This window comes from Impatiens glandulifera, chromosome 6, assembly GCF_907164915.1.
Source record: "Impatiens glandulifera chromosome 6, dImpGla2.1, whole genome shotgun sequence".
NCBI classification, from domain to species: Eukaryota; Viridiplantae; Streptophyta; class Magnoliopsida; order Ericales; family Balsaminaceae; genus Impatiens; species Impatiens glandulifera.
Window position 1 is genome coordinate 45919169 of NC_061867.1, and position 18046 is coordinate 45937214.

At 30.6% G+C, this 18046-nt stretch overlaps 4 protein-coding genes across 4 annotated transcripts; 1 reads left to right on the forward strand and 3 right to left on the reverse strand.

Annotated features, from left to right (window-relative positions):
- Positions 1 to 950: 950 nt before the first annotated feature.
- Positions 951 to 1801, reverse strand: LOC124943685 (phosphopantetheine adenylyltransferase-like). Its single transcript, XM_047484161.1, has 5 exons — positions 1789 to 1801; positions 1502 to 1566; positions 1375 to 1395; positions 1210 to 1289; positions 951 to 1125 (listed from the first exon to the last, which is right to left on the reverse strand). The coding sequence occupies exons 1-5, from the start codon at positions 1799 to 1801 to the stop codon at positions 951 to 953; spliced, it is 354 nt and encodes a 117-aa protein (XP_047340117.1).
- Positions 1802 to 4177: 2376 nt separating this feature from the next.
- LOC124944069 (ABC transporter G family member STR-like) lies at positions 4178 to 8315 on the forward strand. The gene is made up of 4 exons (XM_047484528.1): positions 4178 to 4531; positions 5680 to 5859; positions 5947 to 6215; positions 6653 to 8315. The coding sequence occupies exons 1-4, from the start codon at positions 4178 to 4180 to the stop codon at positions 8313 to 8315; spliced, it is 2466 nt and encodes an 821-aa protein (XP_047340484.1).
- Positions 8316 to 9178: 863 nt separating this feature from the next.
- Positions 9179 to 10681, reverse strand: LOC124943686 (protein TIFY 6B-like). Its single transcript, XM_047484162.1, has 6 exons — positions 10550 to 10681; positions 10336 to 10460; positions 10157 to 10250; positions 9597 to 9834; positions 9430 to 9490; positions 9179 to 9281 (listed from the first exon to the last, which is right to left on the reverse strand). Exons 1-6 carry the CDS (start codon positions 10679 to 10681, stop codon positions 9179 to 9181), a joined length of 753 nt encoding a protein of 250 aa, XP_047340118.1.
- A 5199-nt stretch (positions 10682 to 15880) lies between these two features.
- On the reverse strand, positions 15881 to 16588 carry LOC124942918 (uncharacterized GPI-anchored protein At3g06035-like). Its single transcript, XM_047483490.1, has 2 exons — positions 16465 to 16588; positions 15881 to 16383 (listed from the first exon to the last, which is right to left on the reverse strand). Exons 1-2 carry the CDS (start codon positions 16559 to 16561, stop codon positions 15896 to 15898), a joined length of 585 nt encoding a protein of 194 aa, XP_047339446.1. The 5' UTR covers positions 16562 to 16588; the 3' UTR covers positions 15881 to 15895.
- Positions 16589 to 18046: the final 1458 nt, after the last annotated feature.

Below are 18046 nucleotides of genomic sequence, written 5' to 3' on the forward strand. Positions count from 1 at the left end.
TCTCAGATGGTGGCTCTTTACACTGGATGAGAGCTACACACCGAGTAAGATAAGCATTAGGGCCGGAGATGGTTTGCATAATCTGAAAGTCAGCACATTTAAAATGAAGATTTCTTGCTCTTTGCTTATTATTATTGATCTGATAACCGAGGTATGCCATCTGTTTGTTTGTTTGTTAGATGCTACTGTTTTCATAATCTAATTTAGTAGTATCACTTTTTATAGGCTTTGTTTGTGTTGGACAAATCATATCTTTTCACATTTGCCATTGTTTTAACAATCTAGTAATATTGTCTGTTTCACAATTAAGATATTTAGCTGCTTTCTTCAATAGAAGCTCTATTGTCCTTAATTTGCAAAACATGTAGGTTACTTTGTTATTATGATTTACAGCAAATTCATTTCTGGTGTTGTTGTCCATGAATGGAAATTGATGCAAATATAAATGTTCATCAACCTTGTGCAGAGACACTTTCATGTAGCAAATAGCCATTTTGGCTAATCATATGAATGGGAAGGATACCCATGGCCACGACCGTAAGCCTTTTTCTATCTGTTGTTGTTCAAGGAACTGAGTTCGTTCAGCACTAAATATTCTCCCGGTTTTCTTTTTTGCAGTAATCCTGTCCCATTCCAACCGTTTCATTTCACCTCAAAGGAATTCATCACTTACTCCACAATCAGATGACAAAATATTTATCATCAACCACTTCTTGCAAGCTTCAGGTAATTGCAAATAGTTCTGAAATTCACTTTTGAATTCTCTACCTGTGTATGTTTGTTTCATTGAACTCTTCACCATTTACTAGGTCTTTTATGTAGTATCGTAAAACTCAGATATTGCTTCACTAGGTGCAAATCTTGTATGTGAATAGTTGTTTCCAAATCAAGCAAGCCAATCTAAATAGTCCTCTTTAAAACAATTAATAGGAACTTATAACTTATACTTGTTAATCTTTCTCAATCTTTTCTGCTTTGCGCCTCCTCAGGGTAGAAGAACTCAGCTTCTCTTCAGTTGTTGTTCCTTCTTCAGATACTAGATCAACAACTTCAACCTTAAATTGGGATAAACCTTTTTCGCCTCTCTTCTTGTTGACAGCTAGCCCGCCTAGTTGCGTTTTCATACTATACATGTACCAATAAAAAAACATACTTTTAGTTGGTTGTTTATGAAACATTATATTTACTCCTGAACATAGAATATCTAACCTCATAATAATGGCTTCTAGTTTTTCGTCAACAATTGAAGGACCGTTAGAGTCTTCTATAAGAGTCTTAGATAGATTAGTCTGAACTAACAACCCCAATTGAACTATCATAATGATTATTATTTGCAACAACACTAAGATACATAATAAAGTTGGTGTTACTAACCTTAATGTTATCTACTACAATCTGCATCTTTATTGGAGAATGAATTTGAGAATCAAATTATTTTTAAAGGAATGTCTAAAATATAAATATGTAAGATTGAAAGAGGAAACAGATACTAAAGACTGACCTGCTTCTTAGCCAACCTGGGTCCATCACAAATACCAATTACAATCCTTTGGCTTCTGTTGCAGCCTATAATATTTTATAAAATAATGATAGCAAAGTGAAATATTCCAAGCGGTAACAACATAACATGGAATGGCCCAATGAAATTTGTTTATTTCAAAACCTCTTCTAAAATATTACGTGAAAGGTGAATATGAGACAGAATTTTGAGTTTTTTTTTTCCTCTTTTTTCATATGTTATCCACTAACTAAGAATCTTGTCAAATTCTAACAACATTTTGTACAAACCTATATGAGCCATCACATTTTGCATTTTATTATAACATAAAAATTATAGTGTTGCAATTCAACGAAGTAATATCATTCATCATATTTCTCATTTTAAAATTATAGAGTCTGAGAATAAAAAAATTAATGCTTTAATACCACTCACTATAAAATAAAACTCTAATATCACTGAGTTATAAATTGAAGATATGTGTGTAATAATAAATAAAAAAACTAAATAATATAAGATATATATGTGAAATTCAAAACGAAATAAAACTGCATACATTCAAAGAAACTTTCACAATATTGTAAAAAAAAAATATATATAAGATTAGAGAAGAATATCTACTTAATTTTTATTTATATAAAACCATTCATCTAACCATCAATTACTAAAATATTTGAATTTTCTTTTGTCGCCAACTTAGGCCGGACCTGGCCTGGCCAAAACTCAATCGAGCGACTCATAACTCTAACCATTGCACATGATGGATAACCAATTTATAAAATACAATAATATTAATAATAAGCCAAGAACATGTGATGTTTAAGTGTTCATAGAGAAGTTAGAACATAGGAGACAAATTAGTTTTGAAATCGTCTTTAATGAGCAATAAATTTATAAAAACTGAAATAGCATAAAATAATAACCAAACAATATATGTGGTTAGGTCAAAATTGACTTATGTCCGCAGGAGGGATAAGTTTCACTAAATCAAAGAAATGTCATTAGTAAAAACTCACATGTCATGTTCTCAAGTAAAGAAGTGATTACATTAAGAATGATTAAAATACTCCACAATTAAAAGTTCTCCTAATTTCTCTCTCTAGATCGGCCAAAAAACAAGAAGGAAGTAGAAAAAAACCCTAAATCTGTTCACTCTCCCTCAACCTTATTATGTTATGAGAAAATATCAAAAAATGTATTTATACTCTAATCCGTTTTCATAACAGAAAACTTTGACCCGTTTTCATAATGGAAAACCCTGACCCGTTTACTTACCCGAAAGATAAAACCTAATCCAATGGCAAGAAACACCTCACACTAGGTAATTATAGACTTTGCTTTGGCTTTTCATGGCCCGCCCCAAAAACGGCTCTTTATGCTTAGTCTAGTCCGTAACAAGACTACGATGGCAAAAGAGTTTGATATCATCCCAATTTCCTTCAACGATGGCAAAAGAGTTTGATATCATCCCAATTTCCTCCAACAAGCTCTTTCAAGTCTTTGAGCTAAGCCTTTCCGTTTTACTGGAAACTCTCCAATATCAGGAGCAGGTAAGGCTTAGCTCTCTTGTAAGGGTCGATAGGCGGAGAATCTCTGAGATTGATTCCTTTCCATCACATCAGTGCGATTCCCGTCCGAGCCTTTAGTACAGAAAGGCGTAGGAGTGAAATTAAATCATCTGGGCAGCCTGCCCAGTCGGCGTCTGAATAACCAATAAGTGAGGTGGAGGCGGAGGATCGATGTAATTGACATGATATTGAGGTAAAACAAACTCTTTGCTTCAAATTTTGTTTTTTAAAAATACAATAATAAATTAAGGTAGAAGATAGTTTAAAGAAACCCAATTATCGGTCAATCCTAAATATATATCTCCTCCACGCTCCTTTTCCTTAGTTTTATTTATTTATATTCTTTTGAAAATTGTTCGAGATAAAGATTTAAACCCAATGAGAATAATCTCTATATCCTAGTTTTCTCTATAAAACTAGAAAGAAAATATTTAGAATTTTGATGAAAAGAGGTTGAATGAGTGTAAGAATAATTCAATTTTGAGACATGTAAAACACCAGATAAATCCGAAAATGGTAAAACAAAAACCAAAATAAATAATTTAGTTAAGTAGGTGGGACCTTCTTAATTGGTCAATTCCTAAGCATACATAGGAGGAAAATGACACAAAAAACTTCATATCCTTTGGATTAATCGAAGCAAAATCCTCGGAATACCCAAAGTGAAAAAAATAACCATTGAGATTCAAATTTTTTTAAAACCTAAATAATAATGATTAATAATAATAAGTTTGTTATTATGACTAAATATATTTATATATGTTAGTGCTTTGTTTAAATTTTGAATCAAGGTATTTTAATTTGGTATATATAGGGTTTGTGGCACTTTTATCAAGATCATAAAAAAAAAAATCATCCAAAAATTTAGCAACTTGTTTTATGTAATGATCCAAACAAGTCTTATAGAATCCTTTGTATTTATTAAACCAATTTATATTTTTTATAACATTATTTATTAAACTAAAATTGTTAAGTTGCCACTAGAGATTTGTCATAACTATAGCCATTTCCTTTGAGTTTACCCGTCCAATATTTTGTCATATACCTATGAACTCTCTCTTTTTATATCTTCCCATTTACTCTCAACACTTTTAGCGATCATCGAGATAACATGGCCACAAAAATGAATAGAACCGACACAAATAGGAGACTCGAGAGCTTGTTAGACATGGACGAAGCGACCAAAAATGGCGCCAAGCTTCAGGCTTCGTCTAAGCTGATTCCAGGCACTGGCTTAGAGTTTAGCAACTTGTCTTATAGTGTGATAAAGAAGCAGAAGAAAGATGGGGTTTGGATTAAAAAGGAGGCTTATTTGTTGAATGATATTTCCGGGCAAGCTTTGAGAGGGGAGATTATGGCTATTATGGGACCAAGTGGTGCTGGAAAGTCTACTTTTCTTGATGCTCTTGCCGGTAGGATTGCTCAAGGAAGTCTTCAAGGCTCGGTTATGATTGATGGAAGGCATGTAAGTGTATACTCTTACCGATAAAAATATTACAATATAAGTTATAACATGACTACTTATCTTTAACTCAATCATAGGATCAAGGCTTTAAACTCTTTATGATCTAAAATTGTTTTGAAAACATGAAAACAAGTGTTCCCTTTCTCAAGGTAGTCATTCATTCTCAATAGAAAATAGTAGTAATCTTTTTTTCGAACGATAGCTTTCACAACTTCTTTTGGGGTGCGACTATAGTCCCCGCTCAAACTTTGGATCAAAACTTAAAACTCTTTATGATCTAAAATTGTTTCGAAAACATGAAATCAAGTGTTCCCTTTCTTAAGTTAGTCATTCATTCTTAATAAGGAAATAGTAGCAATCTTTTTTTAGAAAGATGCTTTCGCAACTCTTTTGGAGTGTGACTATAGTCCCTACGGACAGGCCTGCCTACGGACTAACTTAATCATTAAATTTTGTATCAAGACTTAAACTCTTTATGATCTAAAATTGTTTCAAAAACATTAAATCAAGTGTTCCATTTCTCAAGTTAGTCATTCATTCTCAACCGAAAGTAGTACCAATCTTTTTTTTAGAATGCTGACTTTAGAAACTCTTTTGGAGTGTGATTAATCCTTACAGGTTAAGCATATAGCCCACAAATACACTCAACCAATTTAACCAGATGTGCCACCTGACGGGTTCGAACCAATGTTCTCAAGAATGCTGAAATATCCATCTCGTTTTACCACTATGTTAGAAGAGGGATAAAATAGCAAAATCTTGTAGAAACTCATATCTTAGTGGTACAATAGAATAATTCATATTCTCATAGTCATAACTTTGAGTTTTCATATTCGAACTATTTACCTAATTGAAATTGAATGGTTAATCTTATTAAAAACTATAATATTTTTGTTGATCAGCTGCGAAGAACCAAACTATAGTAGTATAAATCATGTCATTTGTTGGTATGAGTTAATAAATACATTCCAAACTAAAAAACAAAATCACCCAAAACACATCAAGATCCTAGATCAAGGTTCTCAATGTACTGAGATCAACTTAAATGATATCATCCTATGCATGTAATGCAAAGCAAATAGGAAAGTGTGAATTCATGCATCCTTTTATGAATAAAAAGTTTCTCACTTTTCAAACTAAAATTAAAGGTGACGGCTAGTTATATGAAGATGATATCATCCTATGTGATGCAAGACGACCAACTCTTCCCCATGCTCACAGTCTTTGAAACCTTCATGTTCGCTGCCGAAGTTAGGCTGCCACCTTCCATTTCGAGGCCCGAGAAGAGACAGCGAGTCTATGAACTTCTTGACCAACTTGGCTTGCAGGTACATATAAATTTATACTCACCATCAAGAAAGAACAACACAAATCACATAGCTAACTATGGCTTTGTTTTGGTAACTAAATTATAGAGTACAACACACACATACATTGGGGACGAAGGAAGAAGGGGAGTATCGGGAGGAGAAAGAAGGAGAGTGTCGATAGGGATCGATATAATCCACAAACCATCCTTGTTGTTCCTCGATGAACCAACCTCGGGGTTGGACTCAACTAGCGCTTATAGTGTGGTGGAGAAGGTGAAGGAAATCGCCCGAGGTGGAAGCATTGTTCTTATGACCATCCATCAACCTTCCTTTAGGATTCAAATGCTTCTTGACCGCATAAGTGTTCTTGCCAGGTTTGTTAGATCTCACCTTATTTACTTTTCAACATTCATCATACATATTTGTTTTAAATGGGTTTTGATTTTGCTTCCATCAAGTTCATTTTTATTATGAGATTTTCATAAATCTAATCATGAATGTTAGGCTTGTGATAGTTAGCTAGATAGAAGTGTAATGAATTATTATTTTTTGGTCTTATTGTAACATTTATATTTGGTACATAAAGAATTTCAACTCCTGATACTTTTTTTGTGACATGTTAGTAGTCTTGGAAGTAAATAACGTGACATTTATAATAATGATTAGTGTTTCTAATGAGAATTTAACCCGAGATATTTAGTCTAAAATTACATTAATAATCATTTTGGTTTGTAATTGTTTGTATCGTGCAATAAATGGTGCAATAAATGTGACATTGTGTCTTGACTTGTTAAGTTAATATCTTATGTAGGGGAAGATTGATATACATGGGAAGCCCGACAGCTCTTCCGGCTCATCTTTCAGGGTTTGGAAGGGCAGTTCCTAATGGAGAGAATAGTCTCGAATATCTCTTAGACGTGATTAAAGAATACGATCAATCTACGATTGGGCTTGATCCGCTAGTCTTGTACCAACGTGATCGGATCAAGCCCAATCTAGTTGCAATGACTCCCGTTCCAAAGACCCCTCGCTCATCTTATGGAAGAACTCCGGTTGCCTCTTATGGAAAAACTCCGGTACCAAACCATTTGGACCTCCGTAGCCACCACTCATCTGTCGGTGGCACAACACCTCAGACATCACAATCAGGACAATTTAGTAATTATGACGACGATGACGACGAAGATTTCGACAACTCTTTAGAAAGAAAGTCAAAGGTATCCCGCACGCCGAGGAATAACATGCATAGTGGTGTTTATAACCAACGTTTGGCGTCCCATTTCTACAAGGACTTTTCCGTTTGGATGTACAACGGTGTCATAGGGACGCCACGACGTGCGCCATCGTGGACCCCGACTATGACACCCGGACGCACTCCTATGACGTCGGTTTCCATGTCGGCAATAAGGAGTGGTCATTATAACCCTACGCCACGTCAACCGCCTCAGAGAGCTTCGAAGACTCCGGAACCTATATTTAGCCCTTCAATAGATCAATACGAGTCTTCTTATTATGAGGATATTGAAATGGAAATACTCGATGAACCCTACGACCATGAGTCGAAATTTGCGAATCCTTGGATAAGGGAAGTCATGGTTCTCTCATGGCGTAACTTACTTAACGTGATTCGCACGCCAGAACTCTTCCTCTCTCGAGAGATTACTTTAATCGTGATGGGTCTCATTCTTTCCTCCCTTTTCAAAAATCTCCACCAACCAACTTTCAAAAACATCAACCAACTTCTAAACTTCTACATATTCTCATTGAGCCTCATATTCTTCTCTTCAAACGACGCCGTGCCAGCTTTCATCCAAGAGCGGTTCATCTTCATTCGCGAGACCTCCCACAACGCTTACCGAGCATCATCCTACGTCATCTCGTCCCTCATAGTTTACCTTCCTTTCTTCGCGATCCAAGGTTTCACTTTCGCAGCCATAACCAAATACATTCTTAATCTTAGGAGCAACATCCTCTACTTTTGGCTAATCCTCTACGCTTCCCTCATCACAACCAACGCTTACGTGATGCTCATAAGCGCTCTAGTACCAAGCTACATCACGGGCTACGCGGTTGTCATCGCGACCACAGCTCTCTTCTTTCTCACATGTGGCTTCTTCCTCAAGGCATCAAAAATACCCATTTATTGGAAGTGGTTGCATTACATTTCGGCTATGAAATACCCATTCGATGCATTGCTTACGAACGAGTTCAAGGGGAAGGGAACTTGCTACAATGGGAGTCCATCGGAGCTCCAACCGGGGCCTTTAGGCGACATTAGCATTAGCAAGCTGCATATCGAGGCGAATGATCTTCCGGAAGCATGCATGTTGATTGGAGAAGACATATTATCCACAATGGGCATTAAGATGGAGAACATATGGTATGATATTGCCATATTGCTTGCATGGGGTGTATTTTATCGTTTTATCTTCTACTTGATTCTTAGATTTTACTCTAAGAATGAGAGGAAATAAAACTTGAATAATTTTATTTGGGGAGAAGGGACTTATCTAGCTTATAGATGTTTGTGAAATTTTACATATATGTGTGTGTTTTCTTTCTTAAGATAAACTCAAAGCAATGATATTTAATATTGTTTTTAGTAAATTGAGTTCTTTTGCTTTATTTAAAACATAAGAGAATAAATTGTTCTTTTTAACTATAGGAGCTTGTCTGATTTTGGGTTTTTTTAAATATTTTAATAAAAAGTGGGTTATTTGAGAGTTTTAAAATTAATAAAACATTTTTATATTTAAATTAATAAAAGTAAACTAAAAATATTCTATGAAAAAAAAAATAAACATTTTGATGGTTAAAATAATACTAATATAATAAATTAGAATATCATACATAAAAAGATAGGTGAGACTAGCCACTTTGGAGTTGGGTTTATTAAATTTTTTACTATATATATATATACAATTTAAAATATTGTTTCATTTAAATATATTCAAATGAAAAATTTATAAAAAACAATTTTTTTAAATAAATTAACTTTTTTTTTATTCAAACCTAAATCATTTTCTTGTTTTTAAATAGCAAACAAGAATGACTCAAACACATACACTCATATTTCATTGTTCCTATTTGTGCTAAAACCAAAGTTTTGGGAAGAAAAATTACATAATTTCAAAAATAATAATAAAAATATATAAAATACTTATAGAAAAGTTAAATTAATGTAATCATATTTAAATAAAAAGAAAAAAAGAGGATTCCACTATTGAACAAATAAATAACATAATTATCTTTATAATCAAAATTCGAAATAATCCAATTGAAAATGATTATACAATTATTCATCATTTTCAATTCAATTTTCCTTTATTTTCCATAGCTAGCTCTTAGTTGAATTCCATGAAGAGTTCATAGACAAGCTTTTGCCTTCAGACACAAATTCTTGAGATTTCTTGATGTATGGGGATGCAGCATTCAGTACCCTAAAAACAAGAAGATTTTATTTTTTGACTTTATGAAAATATATTATAGCTAATAATTATGATTAAAGAGCATAAAATTTGTGTAGAAACAACGTAATAAATTAACAGATTTAACGAATCCACAACTTAAAACAAAAATAAAAATTACCTCTCTTTGCGCTTCTCCAAGAACCGCGCCAAGGAGGCTTTCCTAGCCTGTGGAACCGCTACTACCAAGAAACAAAAACAAAATTATCTTAAATTATTCATCGAATATTTTTCATATTTTTTGCAAACTGAAAAATCAATATGAAAAAGAAATTCATATTTAAGTACCCATTGGAACATGGGATTGGCTTCCTTTAGTAGGCTCCAATTTGACATTAGGAGACATCAAAGGAAGATTGACTACAGATTTTTGTCGATTTTCAATTTCTTTCCAGAATGGTATTGAAACATTGAGCGTCTGGCCTTTTACACAATTATCGAAGTGCGACGACTTGGGGATCTTTTGCATATCGATTTTATTGGAAATAGAATGACCATTCCCAGCCAATAACATGATGGCCCGAGCCTGAGAAAGGTATACTATGTTAGCCTAGAAAATGTCTTATTTTTCCAAAATAAACAAAATTTGTTATGTACTTAACAACTTTAGTTTTAAACTTTTAAAATTTAGTTGTAGATTTTAACATAAAATAGTATTTGAAAATAATAAAAACTGCAAATTGCATCAAGTATTGCATGTGGACAGAAACTTTTGTTGCAAAATGGTTTGAAAAAATAGTTACTTTATTAATGGTAAATTCCAATGAAATTTACAACTAAATTTAGCGACACATAAAACTAGTTGTAAGAAAATGTCGCTAAAAACAATTTCATTTTGTAATTAATACCTTTTCGGGTGATATGTCATCAAAAACATACACTTGGCCATTGTAGAAGATGGTCAATTGAGCCGGAACTTTAGAGGTAGTCCTAAAATCATGCCTGAAAAAATAGATTAATCTGAGTTATCGACTATTTATTTTCTCATAAATGAAAATAACATAGTATGATTTTTTATTCTTACAACCTTAAATCAGTAGTACCCACAATTGGGAGAAATGTTCGGTTTAATTGGCTCGAGATTTCTTTGTTATCGCCGCCACTATGAATAGGATATGATTCAATCGTATAATTGATTCCACTAAACTTCTTCTATAATAAACAACAATGATATAGTTAAAAAGTTTAGGGTTTGGATTAGAATACGCATTATAAGAAACCACGACGAAGAACAAACAAACCTGAACAAATCCTTGGGGGCTCGAAACCGTCAAGATTTCGGCTCCGGGAAGAGACTCAAAACCTGTCTTTCGAGAGCCTTCATCTTGAGGTGAAGGCTTAAAGAAGGGCTTGGTTGAGAAGGACCATTCCATAGCTAAATTAGTTGATAGATTATTTCTAAGATCTAAGGATCTCTAAGATCTAAGAATTACTTATAAGAGACTAAAGATAAGAGAATTATTAATGTTATTTATTGATTTGACAAAACAAAGTATATATGCATAAAATAATAGAATTGGACCACTAACCAAATTTAAAGACTTTTATTTTATTTTATATGCATTTTTTAAGTAAATTTTTTCTCATGTTTAATCAAATCTGAATTATTATTTATAATATCTGTGATGTGGTGATCCATTTTTTAGAGTGAAAACAATAATTTAATTTTTAAACGTTTTGAGTTTATGCGGGGTCATCGGTGGGGTGTTATACTAATTTTCTTTTATTCAAAAAAAATTAATTTTATAAAAGGAGTATTAATATTTCCATCATACGAAGAGGGTTGAATTTTTAATTTTTAAAAGGGAGTATAAATATTTATCATATTAAGAGGGAAAGATATAAATCAAAATGGTATAATTAAAATGAACCTTAATCATCATTTTGCAAAGATCCTTGAATTAGTTAGTGAGCTTGAGGTTATTTGATTAATTATGGTTATTTGAAAGAAAAAACAAATCTTATTTGATGTCAAACAAAGTTATTCGAATAAAATGATAAAAATATGCTAACTTTAATATTTTATAATTTTATAAAAATTAAAAAGGAAAAATATTTTAATTAATAAATTAAATAATTTAAATAAGAAATGTTATTTTATATCAGATGCCCACGGTTTTTTACAAGTTGTTTTTTAAAATATTATCTAAGAAGAATTAATTATTGGAAGGCAAAATTTAATTTAAAATTCATATGGTCTAATCTAACCCTAAATGTAGCTGTTGAAAAGGAGATAAACATGGTGGAACAACTTTTAAATTATTTATTATTAAACATTGAACCTGATGCATATTATTTAATATCATTATTTATTTATTTTGGGTAACATATATATTGACTGCTATTTGTAAATATTATATATAATTTTTTGTAACTAAATTAGTTTACATGTAACTCACACAACAATTTAAGTTCACATGACACTCATTTAAATCAATGTCTATGATACATTCAAATAATATATTTAATTGTTTACATAGGTGTTTGCATTTTTTCGTCTATTTTTCAACTTACAAAAATATTATTTATATAAAAATTGATATTCTTGAAAACAATTTAATTAATTAAATATCCAGTTAGTTTAGTTATTAAAGTCATAGTTGTTATTATGAAGATTGAGAGTTTTAGATTTAATAACAAGTACTTGCCAATTAATTTTGAACAATATTAATTTTATAAAATGTAAATGGTTCGTTAACTATATAAATGATAATAGTACGATATATTTGATATTCGTAGGTACTCAATGAGTTATTTTAAATCGGGTTCGAGGTCAGACATAGATAAGAGGAGAAAGTACTCGATTGAAATTAAGATAGAGACGAAGAGTGTGCAGAATTCAAATCCGAAAATTGATACTTGATTATATTAAGATTATAAATAAAATATATTTTTTTATTAAGGCTCATTTTTTACATTTCACATATCATATCAAAACAAATATCTAACTTTATTTTTTAATATTTCCAATTATTCTTCTCTCAATAATCATTATTTTTTTCTATTTTCAACTTTTTTTTAATAACAAAACGTTATTTAACAACTTTTTTTCTTCAACCTTAATCATAAATTTTCTTTCAACTATAATAATAACAAAATTGTTATATTTTTCAATATCTACTAAATAATTTATGTAAGCAATCATGTATGTTAGGTCTCTTTATCTTCTTCAACATCTTTGTTATGTTTCTATTTCTTAAATTTATAATTTCATAAGTATTTAATTGGGTATTGAATTACCATTGAGTATCAGGTATCTGACGAATCAGGAATGATGATAGTAATAAAGATACCTATCGGGATCGAATATTAAAATAGAAATCAGGTTTAGAGATGAGTACTTTATTACAAGATGGGTAGGGTAATCATTGTCATCTACTCATTGCGTCTAAAACTCTAAATTTTTATAACACCAGCTCAATAATATTTAGACAACATTTTTATATTATTTTCTTATATTCCTATGTTGTGATTTTTTATTTAATATTTTTGTTGTTGTGTTTAAGCAATTTTTATCAAAATTTAATATACATAAATTAATTTTAAAAAAATTAATTGTGCAAAAAGATTGGTGTTATTTTGAAATTCTATAAATGATGCATTGTTAAAATGTAAATAAATTATATCTTTAGTTGTTTTTAATGAGCCACTTGTGTATTTTTAATTTAAATATGCTTCATTTTAAATTGTTTTTAAATAACCTAATGTAATATTAATTTATTATTTAGTGGGTTGTGGGACTATATATTATAAAAAAATGAATTGATTGTACCATCAGGTCAAACTAAATAAAAAATTAATCAAACAATTAAGGTTTTTTATATTGTCATTTTCTTATTTGTTTAATATAGAAATGCTGGAGACATCTGTCGTGCCTGCCAGGACTAGTTGCAATATATATTTTTTAAAATGACATCCTTTAGTTAAAATCTTTAATGATTTTGGGTTATTGAAAATATGAATATTTAAATTAAAAATATTAAATAAAATAATTAGTTTCACACAAATTATATTTAATAAAAAGAGTTTTATTTAAGAAATATTCAATTTTACTTTTAAAAAAAAATATATTTAAAATGAAAATCATAACTATAATTTTTTTGGTATGAAACCTCTTAAATATGGGTATTCATCCATTCGGTTTCGTATTATTCGAGTTACTCAATTAGAGTTTTTCGAATTTTTATTGTTTTTAAGCAAAATTCAATAAAATCAAACCGTATATTAAAATTCGAATTTGGTGAATTCAAATTGGGTCGGACATTCGGTAATACACCTACACAATTGTACTCTTTATTATAATAATTGCACCTACACATTTTTTATTTACTGTCAACAAATTTTAGAGAATAGAGTTTTATAGATTTAGAAGGGTTAACGACTTAAATAATTTAATATATATAATAAAATATATAATTAAAATAAATAATAAAAAATGAATTCGGCTTTTGGTTTGTTTTTCGAGTTGAAACTCTAACTCGAAATCAAACCGAAAACCATATTTAAATTCGAATTAGTTTAAAATTTAATTCGAAAACCAAAAATAAAATTATAAATCAAATTCAGTCGATATTCTCGGCTCATTCAAAAATGGAACATTCTCTTAAATCACAATATGTACATGTAATTTATTTTTTAATTTGAATTTTTATTTTTGAAAAAGTAATTCAAAAGGCAAAAGAATAGAATATTAGGTACTCCCCCATGGCGCATGTTATAAAAAAGGAAGGTTCATGCACTAACACAAGATTGTCTAAAATTAACAAGTTTGACCTTAATATGATAATAGTTATATTTAATGAATAATATAAATAAATTAAAGGGTAACTATAAAAAGAGGAATATAAATAGTTTAGGTTTATTTTTCTGAAAAAACAATCCCCACATGTAAATAGAATAAGTTATCATGAATGTTATTCATATTTATTAGAGTTAGAAAAATAGAACCGGACAAATTAACACTGAACCGCTCAAATTGAGCCTGACCGATTTGACCAACATGGTTTGAATACCAATAAAGGATTAATGGGTCTCAAAAAGTTTTTTTTTTCTTCTTTTTTTATATCAACAAATATTAACAAGTTATTTATAGCTTATCTTATCATAATGTCTTAATAAAAAAACTAGTCGATTCTAAAGGTAACTTATTTAATAAAGAGGAGTGATAGAGGGAGGGAATTTGGTGAGGGAATGACGTGGCATCACCTTCATTGGTTAAAAAATGTAAAAGTGGGAGGAAAGAGAGAAAATAGAGAAATTATTTAATTTTTTCAGCGAATAAGATTATGCCACGACATTCCCTCACCAAATTCCCTCGCCAAATTCCCTCACTTAATCATTTCTCTTTAATAAAACATATAAGATATTAATATAAATTTATGATTTTAAACATAAAATGTTGCATCTTAATGGTTCAAAATATAAACTTAAAATTTTATTTGGTTATAAGTTTAATTATCATTAAAAACAAATTATTTTATCAATATTTTAAACCATACCTAAGGCAACAACAAAACTCGGGGTCAGCTCTAGGTTCACATAGGAACGACTCTGAGTAAGCCCAGCAAACTCATGGGCTAGGACAGCCCACCCTTTAAGGCAACTCATTTAATAATAAAAAAAATATTTAAGTAAAATAATTATTTTTTTAAACCTAAAAAAAGTTAGAATAGTAGTTGAAGATGAAAATTCATTTTTTCTTTAAACATTTTTTTTAAACTAGAACTAGGGCAACCAATTTTTTTCATTGCTTTTTACTTGGGGTTAGTGCATTTCAAAACTCAGGGTCGACTATCCTTCCTTCAAACTCGGGTATAGATATCGACCTTCCTTCAAACTCGGGTATCCTTCCTTCAAACTCGGGTATAGACATCGACCTTCCTTCAAACTCGGGTATAGACATCGACTCTGAGTTCGGCTATCCTTCCTTCAAACTCGGGTATAGACATCGAGTACTGAATCCCCTTATAGGTATGCCCGATTAAATACATATAAAATAAAATTGTAGACATATTCAATTACTTATCTACTTACTAAATATTGAAAATATATAACAAATGTAATAATTAAGAGATAAATGATTTAGGAATATTTAAAAAAATAAATTGAAATGTAAATAAGAAAAAAAAATACACAATTTATTTTTAAAATTCTCTCTAAAATTTTCTTTTGAAAGTTGCATAGTCAAACTATATCTCTTATTATTTAAGGTTTCATTTAAGAATGGTAGAGTAAAGTATTGATATTGTAAAACTTTTTCTTAAATAAACTAAAAAAATGATTATTTAAGCTACACATATACTATAACTTCCTCACTCATTTCATCTCATTACTATGGATTAAATTTTGAAGATAATAGTTTAAATATGTTTCAAGATAGTTAAAAAAAAAAAATGAGACGTTTGCTCTTTTGTTTTATAATTTAAATAGGTTAGTTTTTCTTTTGTGACACCAAACTTTCACATCATCTATTAAAATCTTAAAATACATACTTCCCAACAAACAAAACAACCACACAAAATGTGTCAACCTTAAAACATCCTCAAAATAAAAATACCAAACATTACAAGTCCAAATAAACACAAACCCTAGTTAATAAACAAACCACCCACCAAGAAAAACATCATAACCAACCCAACTTTCGAATACCCCAAACAACCAACCCCACTCTCAAAACTCCCACTTTGAGTATTCGTCGTCAAAACCATAATCATCCAATCATCCTTCGACCCCATCCCCGCTCCGGTATACTTACTATCATTCAAATACCTCGCGAAAGGCGATCGCGTATAGTTACTCAAAACAAGTGTGGATGTGAGTTTCGGCACGCAAACAGGCAACACAATGCCATCCGTCGCGGAACTAGGTTCGATTTTGCACTTGTTCACAAGTGTCGAGTATGTTGATAGCGGCGATTGACCCGTGATTGTGACTATAGATGGACACGGTTTCTTATCCATTTGGTCGGCGATTTCGTCGGCTAGACAACCGGCTTTCTTGTTCTTTGTTAGTTCGGGAAGTTGAAGTGATTGTCGATAATTGTTGATTCCTTGAAGAACATCGTCCTCGTCGCTATCTACATGTTAACAAGAAGATCAATTGTATACCATTTTTGTAAAAGAGATGAATGAAAGAAAGGAATGATCGCAAAACTTACCCTTGCATGTGACAGATTGAGGTAACAAAAGAGATGAAACAAGAAACAGGGTGAAACAGAGGAGAAACCATGAATGGAGATTGATTAAAGATACCATTTTTGCTTATTTCTTTCTTATTCTTCTTCTTCTACTTCAAGAACTTGAATTCATATGAAACTATATATGAATTGAATGTGTTTAATAATTAAATGGTAAAAATATGGATCGAAGTACACGTCGCGGCCATGCAAGAAGAAAGCAATATCAAAATGCATGCACTCCCTTTGTCTTTGTGCTTATCCACCACCTGTCCATTTCTTTCTTAAATGAACTTTTTATATATAAATGTAAAATGTACATGTCGGTTTGAGAAAATCTCAAATTTTGATATATTTATTGATTAACTGGTTTAATTTGTTTGTAAATAATTATTCTTAAACAATAAGAGTTAAACTGGTCATAATTTTTATCGGATATTTTCAACTCCTTTAGAGGTCATAGTTCGAACTTGTCAGACGGCAAATTCTGTATTTGATTAAATGGTTAAGTCTATTTGCGGGTTACATGTTTAACCATTTGTGCCACATTTTTTAAATACTTACAAGTTTATGGTGAAACAAGTTAGGTAGAATCAGGGACGTATACAAGAATTCGAGTTGAGTTGGAGTGAACTTAAAAAAATAACGATAAAATTATGTATAAAACGAGAATGAATATAAGTAAGTTTTGTCTTTTTTTTAAAAAAAAATTAAAAAATAGTGTATTAAATTAAAATTTTTAAAATTAGGAGTAATTTCAAATTTGTACCGAAAATATTGTTATTATTATTTTTTTGAGAAATGATTGGGAGAGGGAATGAAAATGAGAAGGGAATGACGTGGCGCAATCTAATTGATCAAAAAAAAAAATTCTCTCTTCTTTTTTTCATCACCCTTTATTCTTTTTTCAACCTATCATTTCCTTTTTCAAATTCCTTCACCCTCATATTTGTTTTTTTAAGGGTGGTCTAAAGTATCTAATAGATCAAGCCTTGAATAGGATAATTCTTCTTACAAATAAAATAAATAACTTCATATATAAGATTTGAACTCTACCAATTAGATGGATTAATTTTGCTAATTATAATTAAAAAAACTATTATATAATATTATATCAATTCAAAAAAATATATATCAAGTTAAAATATTAAGAATTGTAATAAAGTTTCTTGAATATCTATTTTTTTTTTTTGTTAGGTTCTGTAATGATATCTATTATCTATATATATATATATAATGATGCTTAATTTTTAAAGTGTCCGGATTACCGGCTTAAGAGCTGTGATTAATTTGGACATATGTGAGAGTAAATGGATACTTGGGTCGGATTGTGGGTTGACCCGCCCATAAACTTAAAACGGTTAAAAATGTTATAAGTATGGTTTGAACTTGTAACCTAACAAAAACAAGTCCAACATTTCAATCAACTAGGCTAATAACACTTTATATTTTAAATTCAACTCAAAATTTGATAAACGTGTGACATTTTAACAATATAAGTTCAACTTTTTAACTAACTAATCTATATATATATATAATGCTTAATTTTTAAAGTGTACGGATT